The 12,917-nt window shown below is 23.0% G+C and overlaps 1 protein-coding gene across 1 annotated transcript in view; it reads left to right on the top strand.

The window, feature by feature from the left end:
* The first annotated feature begins 680 nt into the window (after positions 1-680).
* The window catches only part of LOC129612601 (putative uncharacterized protein DDB_G0282133), a 207,478-nt gene continuing 195,241 nt past the window's right edge, over positions 681-12,917 (top strand). Inside the window, exon 1 of the mRNA XM_055526290.1 lies at positions 681-4,699. Coding sequence (XP_055382265.1) covers positions 1,895-4,699 — 2,805 coding nt within the window. The 5' untranslated portion in view covers positions 681-1,894. The remainder of the gene's footprint in view (positions 4,700-12,917) is intronic.

The raw sequence follows: 12,917 nt of genomic DNA, 5'->3' as shown, positions 1-12,917 counted from the left end.
TATTATAGTAAAATTTCCGTTTTGGTGTTTTCTTTTTTCCTTTTTTTTTTATTCAATTTCCATTTTCCAAATTCTATGAATTCTAGTTAAATTGTTTTTGGTATGAGTTATACTAACTAAAGTAATTTTAGAGAAAAATTCTATTTATTTTGAAAAGGAAGCGCAATGAAATTTTTGTTGTACACTCATAACTAAAACTTGTAATATTATAAATGTAAATCAGCAAGGATAAAATCGCATATAAGTATGTGTGGGTAAAAACTATTATTTTTCTTCTATTCGAAATTTGAGTAATAGTGATGGTAAATGTAAAATTGAGTATTCTTTTCTGTAGTATTGTAAATGCTCAAAACGAGAAATTGCAAATATTTTTTTACCGTACCTTTGAAAGAAAAAAAAGAAGCAAGCTAATTTTGTTCTGGTGACAAAAAAATCATTTCCATAATTTTGTTTCTTGTCCCAATAAACCTACTCTCCCAATTTTTGTTGAAAATCATTTGAAAATGTAGTAAAAAATTATTAAAATGTAGAAAACTGAAAAAGTTTTTGAAAAATAAAATCTTGTTATTTGATCATTTATATATTGATAAGTTTTGAAACTAAAATTAAAATTTATATTAAAATTTAAGATAGAAAATAATTAAAATTAATTAATATATTTTCACTTTTATTTGCAGGTATCGTCACAAGAAATCAAAACGTGATATCAGTACAACAAAAATATTCAAAAGATTCAAAAATACAACAAAATATTGGTCAAAATGCCCTGGAATCAGTTGACAATACATTTAATTTTCATGATAAACATAGAACACAAAACAAAATTGAAAAGGTGATAAAAACAAAAACAACACCATCTATTCCAAGAAAAATTTCTAAAAAAAATAATACTATTAGTGTAAAAAATTCAACTTTATCTAATCTAGATAATACAAAAACATCTCCTAGTAACGATAACATTAGTAATGTGTTCTTACATTGTGCCAATAATTGTAAAAATAAGAAAAATATAAAACAGAATATTTCCACAAAAAAATTAAATAATTTACCGAAATCAACAAAATCAACAAAATCAACATTACAAATAACATCACCATCATCATTACCTTTTCAAATATATGATAGCCATACAAAAAATCAAAATATATCCTTATTATCTTCATCAGTGACATCATCTACTCTAGATTCTGTTGCTAAATCATCTAGTAAACAAAAGCAGCAACAACAACAACAACAAAACCACAATAATAAACATAAAAATTCAAAAAAACATAATAATAAATTGAAATATACTAATAATAATAAACATCATCAAAAAGATGAAAAACATCAAAAAAATAAAAAGCAACCTCAACGAAAACAACATCAGCAACAAAAACAACAACAACAAATACAACATCAAAAGCATAAAAGTCATCACTTAAATGTAGAAAATGAGAATAGTGGTAATAATAGAAATCATCAAAAACTAAAGCAACATTTTAAACAACAACAGCAAAAACGTCGTTATAATCGGAAATTGCATAATACCGAAAATTTAACAACATCTAATGTCATTGCAAGCCAAAAATATAATAGTACAATACACCATGTAAGCATAATTGAAAAATTACCTGTAAACCATAAACGAAATGTTAAACAACAAAATAATCATAACAATAACAATAGCAAGTCAAATAATCATACAAAATTATCATCATCATCATCATCATCATCAGAAAAATCATCTTTAACTACTTTACCTGATAACAAGGTAAATCATCATCATTCTAGTACAGAAACAGAAAATAATAAAAAGAAGAAGAAAAATAACAATAAAAAGAGCAACAACAGTAACAATGGCAACAATAGTAAAAATAACAACAAAAATTTTGTACAAAATCATAGCAACAAAATGAGATTGCATGACATTTCTATTAGTAACGATAAAAATCACAGTATGATACATCAGGATATTAAGAATGCTTCTTCTAAAAGTAAAAATCATCATAATAACAACAAAAATAATTACAGTAATAATAATAATAAGGTCAAAGTAAAGGTGCATCATAATAATCAAAATAAAAATGATAATAAGCAACATAAAGGTAAAAATCATCAACATCATTGTAATCAACATCAATTGCATTCACAGCAAGAGAATCCTAATCAAGCTAAGACAACTGTATTGCCACGTGTTTTAATAACAAATTCAACATTAACAAAACAAACAGTAAAAGCAACAAAATTAAATACAAAAAATAAAAATAAAAAAGAAAAAGAAGTAATAAAATCAAAAGTACCAGAATTATTAATAACAACAGAAATTGCAATACCATCCCATTTACAATCATCAATATTATCAAATATAGTTCCATCAGATATACAAATTTCTATTGCAAACAATACTTTAGATATATTTCAAACTTTTGCAACCAAAACAACAATACCAACAATAACAGCAACAACAAATTCAATTGAATTTGACCACCAGGATAATATTGAAAAACATAGAAAACTTTATGATGAAAAAATTACTTCAACTGATGAATATATTACTGGAACTATTGGAACAACAACTACAAATTCAATACCAATAGTAAATACAAATGTTGAAAAAACTTTACTTAAAACTGATATAGAAAAGGTTGATGAGGAAGTAAAAAATTTTAGTAAGTTAGAAGAATACAAAAATAATACAATTATAACTGCAAGGAGACATGTCAATTCATCTCTAGATGCACAACAAAATGACAAAAATAAAAATCAACAATTTGCAATGATATCAAATGAAAAATATGATGATATTGATGTTGTTAAAACTGAAAATTATGATGATGATGATGTTGATACAAGAAAATCATCATCATTACCAATAATTGATAAAAATAATAATGATGATAACAATAGTGTTAATATAACAAGATATCCAATTAGTAGAACAGATTATATGCATCAAGTTCAAAGCACTACAGAAAATATGCACGTTAAAGATGGAAAGATCGAAGATTTTAATGATAAAGATAATAAAATTAATAAAATGAATCAAAAACAATTTGAATTATTGAAAAATCAACAAAAGTTGTCTGAGAATAATGATGATGATAAAGATGAACAAACTTTAAATAAATTGAAAAAAATTGATTTATCAGTTGGTCTAATGATTGATTTATCAATTTTAACGCCAACAACAACTTCAATACCAGATACTCTAATAAATGTAACAACAATAGCGAAAGAAAATAATTTGAAAAATAAACGTTTTAAACGGAATATTGAAGAAAAATATGATAATATAACAGATATTACTATAAATATTGATAATGTTGATAGTTATAATGATGATGATACTAATGGTAGTAATATTATAATGCCAAATATAACAACTATAAGTTCAAGTGATATTAATACAAGTGATATTAGTTATAATAATTCACTCATAAAAGAATCTATAAATTCTAATATTGATTCCTATTCTTCTTCCTCCTCCTATTCTTTATTACCACACTCTTCTTCCAATCTATATTTAAATAATTCATCTATATCGATTTCATTACCAACAATTTCTTCTTCTGATTTGTCATCATATTTTTCAATTAATTCATCAATTCCAACAAATATAACAAGTCAAATTTTAAAAGGAACTACAAGATATAATGAAATTGAAATGATTTCTTCTGTCACTACTGCTACTACTTCTAATACTATTACTACTGCTACTACTACTACTACTAATGATAATTCTAATAAAAAAATTAAAAACAATAAAACTAAAATTACTAAAAATGAAGATATTTTACCATCTTCTATTCAAAATAGTCAAAATAGTTATATTATAAAAAAAAATAATAGTTATAATGATAGTAGTAGTAATAGTAAAAATTTTAATATAAATAATAAAAATATCCTGCCCTCACCACCGTTAATACACAAACAGCAAACGGATGTGTCAAATATAAATTCTAGTTTAGATATGAATAATATTAATAATAGTAATAATGAAGATAATAATAAAGATAATTATAATTATAATAATTATAATATTAATTATAAGTTAAATAGTTTTAATCAAAAACAAACAAATGTTAATAATAAATTAAATAATAAAAATATTAATGAAGAGTTTAGTCATTCAAATAATTATAATGATAATATTAATAATAAAAATAAAAATTTATTAAATAAAAAAATTTTAAATAATAATAATAATGAAGGTAATAAAAATAATAATAATAATAATAATATTAATAGTAAAAATATTATTAATAATGATAATAATAATAACAATAAATTAGTAATTAAAAAATTAATTAGTCCAAAACGTAAGAAAATTCATGAACCAATTGTTATTATCGATGATAATGGTGAAGAATTTGATAGCGGTATTAGTTCCGTTATATCTGATAGTGATAGTAATAGTTTTATAAATAATAATAATGATAATTTAAAAATAAATAAATTTAGTAATAATAAAATAAAATATAATAATAAAAATGGTGGGGGTGATGGTAATAATAATTATAATAACAAAAATAATAACAACAATGGTGATATAGAAAATCCTGATTATCAGCATGATGAACCATTAGTATTACCATTACGTCCAATAATGCATGATGAAGAAATGTCTGTTGTTTATGCCGATCAGCATAGTGAAGTTAAATTGGCATGTGAAGTTGATATGGATATTAAGAGTAATAAATGGTATAGAAATGGACAGGTTAGTAAGAATTCTTTACATTTCATTCTCTCATTAAATTAAATTTGATATTTCAATAAATTATTTGAACATTAAATTATTTACAACTAACAGCACATTAGTGCTCTAAAATAGTTTTTATTGTTGATCTTATCAAAATACGAATATATTACTGCTTTCGAAGTTTTTGAACATTCAAATTCAATTTTATGTTTCTTAATCTGTATTCAATTTCATATACAAATGAATGTAATACTATTAAAAACAATTTATTACATTATTTAAATTACTTTTATTCATATATCAAAATATATTAATTAATTGCATACATTTAGGATAAGACAATAAAAAAAAATTGAAAAAAATTGAATTAGTTAATTAAGGCTGTTAAAATAAATATTCTTTGATGGCATGGCATTTACAAGTGGATTTCTGTATTTATAGAAATTTGGAAAAGGTAGTAGTTTCAGAAATATAAGGGGCTATCTTATAATTTTACAAATTTCGAGAGGCGATAACATGATATGGAATCGAGATTGAAATAAATTATTATTGATTATTATCTAAAAGATGCTGTAGTTTCAGACCCATACAAGGCGAAAGGCTCTAAGCTAGACGAAAAACAGTTTCAAAAATTCGAAAAGAACGGGTTTTAGATAACAGTTAATTTTGGCGGCCATTTTGCATTTTTTATATTCAATTATAATACTGTGCCGCGGTAAGAGAAGCCAGTCACAATTTTACTGCGTTTGCAAAATTTAAAAAATTTTTGTGGTTTCGTTAAAATCCATAGTCAAAAAATGGCAATTTTAGGACGTTAAGGTTTCTATAACTTGTAGAGGAGTTAAAATATGTAACTAAAAATTTTCTTTAACAGAAATAAGTTTCTAGTAAAAGTCCACTTATATACATATAAAAATTCAGCTTTTTATTGTAAAAGATGTGGACGTTTTATAAACAGTTCTACGGGCGAAGGAACTGAGTAAAACTAATAAGCACTTTTTTGCGCAATTGCTAAAAATTGTAATTTTAATAAAACAAAAATTTTAACATACAACCCTTTTTATTTTGGTATATAAAATGAATTATTTTATAACAGAACATGCTTAATTCATTTTATACAATGCCAACTAATATTGAATTTTCAAGCAAACACATTTTTTCTAGCTAAAAAATTTTACAACTAAAATCGGAATACTTTTCCAAACCTAAAGTAATGTTCGAAAAATTAATTATTTTTCAATTACTAACAAATTTTCAATTTAAATTGCAATATTCAATCTTAAATGATCGTTACATGTAATCTTAGAATTTATTCATTAAGGAATCAATTAATTTTATATTTTCATACAAAAAATTTTTCTGCGAATTTTAAAAATTGTCAAATTTTCATGTTCAAATTCTCAAAAATAAAATGATTGAAAATGAAAATTTAATAAAGTGAAGTGTAAATTTGCAATCCGGATTTTTCATTTTTAACTATTTGATTCTGTGAAAAGTACATATATGTAGATCTATAGGAACTACCACGAATATTTTAAAAAGGATTTTTGTATTTTTATTTTAAAAAAATAAGGATATTTTTTTTTTTTATTCGAATTCCACATTTATTTCAAAACCCATACTAGTAGAGTTGGAAATGTTGTTGAGAATTTACAAGTATTCTTGCAATTTTGTTGTTTAGAAAATTTTCTAAAAGTAACAATAAGTTTCAAATAAATGAAAGCATATTTATACAATGTATATGTAGATTATATACATACATACAGTATATACGAGTATAGTATTGTTAAGGAATACAAAATGGAATCAAGTAAAACCGTTCTTATTTTGTATGGAAAATGTAACTTTTTACTTTTATAATAAAAATGTTAATTGTGTTCAAAGGATTTTTGTTTTTTTTTTTTCCATTTTTTTTTTTTTATTTTTAATTTTTCTAATTTTTGCTTTTAGTTTTTTAGTGTTTATTTTTTTTTATTTTTCATTTAAGTTTTTCCTTTTAATAAAAAAAGTTTTTCAGGGTTATTTTTTCCTGGTTTGTTTTTTTATTTTTTTTTGTTTTTCTTTTATTTTTACTTTGCTTATTCTATTGTATTTTAATATCCTTTTTAATAATAATATGTTGAACTTTCTGTTGCTATAGGTACTTGTGTTTTTTATCAGTTATTTTCTAATACGGTAACAAGAGTTAAGCTCGAATGAAAGTTCCTTTTTGTTTTTTTTTAGTTATTTAACTAAATTTCAATTGAAAATGAGAAAAAAAGTTCTTTAATGATTTTAATTTGGTAAAAGAGTGAATTTACAATAATAATGATTGTATTTTTAGAATATAAAGAAAATTAAAGTAATGTTATAATAATTGTTTCTATTGTAATAGCTATATACTTACATTCCTTCTTTTTTTCTTATTTTAATATAAAAAGTTTTAAAAATTTTCCATTTCAAGGTTATACTGTAAAAAAATTTAATTTAATAATAAAAATACTAAAGGAAAAATTAAAATTTTTTTACAAGTTGATTATTGACTTTATAAAATAGAATGTTGATCTATAATAAGAAAAATAAATAAATTTTATTAAAAATATTATTGACTGCATGAAATATGGTTAGGTACTTAGAGAAATGTTATTAAAATGTAAATAATAGGCAAAATATTCTTGAAAAATTTAAAAAATTAAATATTAAGTTAAACAGAAAGTGTAGAATAAGAACAGATAAAAAATTTTAATTTTTTCTTGTTGGTAATCTTACTAAGCAGCAATTAAAGCAATTTCAATACTAATAGTTTTATATTTAAAAATAAATTTCTGCGTGAAATAGGTTCCGAATTTAATTAAAACAATAATTCCTATAGCACATTGAAAAATAGGCACTTTCCAAGTACGTCATCAGCCTGAAGATTATATCAATTACATTAATAATTCATTTACAAATTAAAATCATTTTGAAAATTAAAGCACTCATTTTGAAAAAAATTGTTCTTTCGAAATTTTATATTAATCAATAATGTTCTTGAAATTACAAACTGTAATTTAAAATGCTAGTGTCAAATATTATTTTGTGATTTGTGACATTCGCTAATTGTTTGTAAATGACGTTCTGGGAAAATGCGATATGATGATTACGTATTAAATTAAGATTAACTAGAAAAACTACTTAAGTAGAATTCGGAATTATTATATTGTTTTTTTTTTTGTTCCAATTCAAATTCCTCAATCATTATAATTTTTATTTATATTAATTTTATGATATTTCTATGAATGCAGATCAATTGATTCCGGCATTATAAATTAAAATTTGAAAAGCTTCAATTTTTACAAACATAAAAACACAAATTTAAATTTTTATTTTAATAAGCTAGAAGAACTTAGTGTTAATGTAAAAAATGTGCATTTTAAAATCCACTTTAATTGAAATTTTAAACAAATAAAAAAAAAATTCGTTCGTCAAAAAATTTCAAGTTGGATAAAAATTACATAAAAATTTGGAAAAAGAAAAAAATTTTTTTCTTAATTTTTTAATGTGTCATGTTCCCGATTTCGCGAAATTTTCGAATTCGGAATTCATATTGCGTATTTTGATATTAATTGAGATTTAGCATCAAATTCTGAAAAAAACCCATATGCATTTTTGTACAACTCGGTTGTTCTTAAAAAATCTAGGCTTTGTTAGGAGTTAACAGTCATGAGATTGAAAAGATTTTCGTCGCTTTTTAGCAACTTTAAATTGTGAAAGACGCAATAAAGCAATAAAATAAATTTCCACACCTTTATTAGATTATTTTCAGAATACTTTTTGTTGGGGTGGATAAAAATAATCTTGTAATAAAATTTTATTGATAAAAAAATTTTTCAATGACCAAAAAATTGTTTATTTTCTGATATATGAAGAATGAAGAACTTTTGTACCAAAAAAACAATTTGTCAATGGCGATTAAAACTTTTTAAACTCATGGTTTTTTTTCACTATTCCTCAATGCAATCATTTTTTTTCATAATAGTGTTGTTACTAGTATTAAATTCATATTTTATAATTGTTTTATTCATAGTTTGTCCTCATATATATATATATATATATATATATATATATATATATATATATATATATATATTGAATATCGCAGACTTTATTCCAAATTCATGTTTTTTTGAAATCCATTGGGTTTTGTAGAATTCGAATTGAGGTTTTTTTTTTTATTATATTATTAATTGTTATACATTTTTATAAATGATTTTAACAGAAAATTTTCATCATTAATCAAATTAACAAAAAAAAAAATTTTTTTTTTTCCTTGTATTTCATTCTTGTCATAACATTGATTTTATTCACATTTGTCATTTTTGTGTTGTGACATTATATATATATAGCTACTTCTCAGGTGGTAAAAAGTACGGGTACTTCTAGAAGGGCTAGAGACATGGAACAAAAGGCATTAGATAGAGTTTTGCCTCCAGGGTCCCAGAAAAATCTGACATTGGAACTTTTTAGCCCCGAAATAGCTCTATTTTAAGATTTTCTGAAAAAATTTTTGTATAACAAAAGCACGTTTTTCTTTTATACTTTTTATAATTAGAAACACAAACCAAGAAATAAATGATACGTTTTACGTTATTTTTATTATTAGAAACACAAACCGAGAAATAAATAATATTTGAAAATGCAATGATCTCACATATATTTTAATTTCGAAAAATCGAAATAAACTTAAATAAATGTCAGATTTTATAAAAGACATCAGATGTTTTGTGGCAGCTGAATATTAATGCTTCATTTGTTATTGTTTTGAATATTATGTTTCGTCAGCAAGCTTTAAAAAAATATACATACACAATTTATGTACGTATGTATCCACCTAAAATTTTATTTTTATTGTTCGAGCGAAAACCTGTAAAAAATGCTAAATTCCAATACATTCATATATACATACATACACACATATATTCATATATACATTCATACACATATTTTTACATACATAAATTATTATTTTGTTTTTGACTAAACCTTTTCTTTATGTTTAAAATTCAATCCTATATGTTTACCCACAGTTTAAAAAAAACAGGTATCCATTCATAATTATGTATATTTGCATTTATAATTTTATTTATAATTTTTCCAACAGCAAAATTTCAAAATTTTCGATTCTAATACATTCATATGTACATACGTTCATATGTTGGAACGAAAAATTTTAAAATCTTCAATTCTAATCCATTCATATATACATACACACATATATTCATATATACATTCATACACATATTTTTACATACATAAATTATTATTTTGTTTTTGACTAAACCTTTTCTTTATTTGAGAAATTAATTTTTGTAAGTTTACCCCCATGATATAATAATTATGCGTTTAAAATTTATTTCTATTTATTCTACAGTTTTGAATATTATTAAATTCATATAGAAAGCTTAAAAAAAATTACTCAGTAAGCTTTAAAAAAAATATACATACTACATACATATTTATGTACTTAAAATTTTTGCTAATTTTTCCAAACTATTATAAGAATATTTTTTTGGAAATTTTCTTTAAACTTTTATATAACATTTATCTGTTATATATTAAAAAAAATAAAACACAAAATTTAAACAAAATAAAAAAAAAAATTTTTAAAATAATCCAAAAAAAGAAAAATACAACATCCAGGCAAGCATTGATCCAATAACCTTCTGGCTATGAGACTACCACGCTAACCACTAGGCTACGCAGTACCTTGAATTTCCCTTAATAATTCTATATTTTATTCATATATCGTATAACTCATCAAAAACCATCATATTTTACATTATATATATATAGCTACTTCTCAGGTGGTAAAAAGTACGGGTACTTCTAGAAGGGCTAGAGACATGGAACAAAAGGCATTAGATAGAGTTTTGCCTCCAGGGTCCCAGAAAAAGCAAGAATTCCACCCGCCCTCCCCCTTCACCCCCTCCTAAGATGTTTTGTAACCGTTTTTTACAAAATGGTTTTACATCCTGTAGGGGTAATTTTTTACTTACTTTTGGAAGTATTAATATTGTATATAAATTCATTTTTGGAAGTGTGAGTTATAACAAAAAATGAAAACTTTCTTAAGAAAATTGTTTTAATAAAATCTACATTGTTTTATAATAAGTGTGTACATATGAATTTAGTTGTGCATTCTTTTCGGGATCTATTGCAACATGTATTAGAAAGCAAAACATAAGTTTACATTAAACTCCTTGACAATATATTTTTAGGGTAAAATTTTATAAGAAAATGTTATTCTATTGCATTAAACTTTTTACAAGTAGGGTAAAATTTTTAGAACGGAAACTCGCTGATATTGATTTGGTAAGGGTGAAGGTTTTTTAATTTTATTTTAAAAAAAAATAAAATTATCAATAAAAAAAGTTGATCTGGCAAATCACATTTTGCAGGGTTCGAACCTGAGACTTTTCGCATAGAAATCGTATGCAATACGTATTACCCTATATACGTTAGTATTGGTGTTAACTCATTCTACAGTCACGCGTTTTATTCGCATGTATTATAAAATCCAAATACATACGTGCATGAATTGTAGTTTATAATTAACAATAATTTATGGCTAAAAGTGTTTATTGTAGAAGGTATTTTACGATTTTATGCGACATAACTCAAAGTGAAGTTTTAAAATAAATTACTCAAAAGGTATTAGATTTCAAAGGAACTAATTATTTGTTTAATTATGTATTTTTGGGTAATTATTTCTCAGAACTTTTTTATTTTAAGTTTTAAGTTTTATCTTATTATTTATCAGGAAAAAACATATCTATATGTATATTATGGGTGTGTTTTTGAAGAAATAAAGTAAACTTAAAATATCTCAGCCACAGAATGGAACACAATTTCAAAACTACAGGCATCATACTTGCAAGGCTTGCAATGCAAGCACACACGACTAGTTTATTATGTTCTGTTATTACATAAAAATTTAAATGTTTTTTTAAATATGTATGCATACGTATAAGTATATTCTTGTTATAAATTATAAAGCTAGTATACCCAAGTACTTGAAAAATTCAATAAAACCATAATATCTATTAGGCAAGCTTATTTAAATTCTTAAAAGGAAAACCAATATTAAAACTAAATCTTAAAACAAAAGAAAAACCCAATGTTAGTCAAAATAAATAATGAAATTTCGGAAAAAAACTATTATATTTCAAGAATAACGATAACTAGTCACGTATACAGATCATTCTGCCTTTATTTTACCTTTGACCTTTAAAGATTTTTTTCATCTTTTTGGGATTCGTATAGCTAAAAGTGTTAAAACACAATGAATTTTCTTATTTACGAGTAACTATGACCTGTCCAATGATCTCAAAATTTGAAAAATCTTATTATATTACATTAACTATATATTTTACCCACAATTTACCCATAAATTAAAATAAAATAAAGCTAAAAATAAATCAAGTTTACGTAATTTTTTTAGAATTTTATTTTCAAGGAATTTTGTCTATAATATGTGCGTCATACCAAATTCACCTCTAATTAACTGTTTACTAGAGTAAAAAATTGCATTTACTAATTAAATTTATTTACTCTCTCTCACTTTGTAAAATCAGAGATATTATTAAGTACTCGAAATTAAACCGTTTCTAGTTATTATACACAACAAATGTAATATAAAGTGAAGTATTAGACTTTGGTTTGTCACATAAAATAACAAGCTCATTAAAATTTCCAAATTTTTTTTAAATTCGATTTTAAATTGAAATAGTCAACATTAATTAATAATAAAACTAGTATAACACTAGTATAACAGGAACAGTATACTAATAACAGTAGTATAACAGTAGTATAAGAGCAGTCATGGTTCTACTTAAGTAATATTTTATTTGAAGTATGTTATTACAGTTAATTTAAGTTTCGATTGGAATTTCTATAAATACCCGATTACAAAAATATTAAGGGAACAAAAGAAAAAATATTTTATTTTTTTTTCATTCAATTAATCACATTTTTCTCTTAATTGATCCTTTATGCGAAAAATTATTAAAAACTTTTCTTTTTCATTTTGAATATTTTGTTTTTTCTTCAATTTTGTTTTTATTTTTATATTTTGCAATATTTTTATTCCCACTCCTTTTCTTTTCTTAAGAAAGAAAAATAAAAATATTATTTTTCATTTTATTTTATTTTGGTATTTTTATAGTTTCATAATAAAAATTACTTAGTCAAAAAAGGATATGAGTCGAAAAATTTATAC

Source organism: Condylostylus longicornis, unplaced genomic scaffold (assembly GCF_029603195.1).
Source record: "Condylostylus longicornis isolate FDR11 unplaced genomic scaffold, ASM2960319v2 ptg000075l, whole genome shotgun sequence".
Classification (NCBI taxonomy): domain Eukaryota; kingdom Metazoa; phylum Arthropoda; class Insecta; order Diptera; family Dolichopodidae; genus Condylostylus; species Condylostylus longicornis.
The sequence above is the reverse complement of the archived record's forward strand: the minus strand, read 5'-3'. Positions and strand labels throughout refer to the sequence as shown.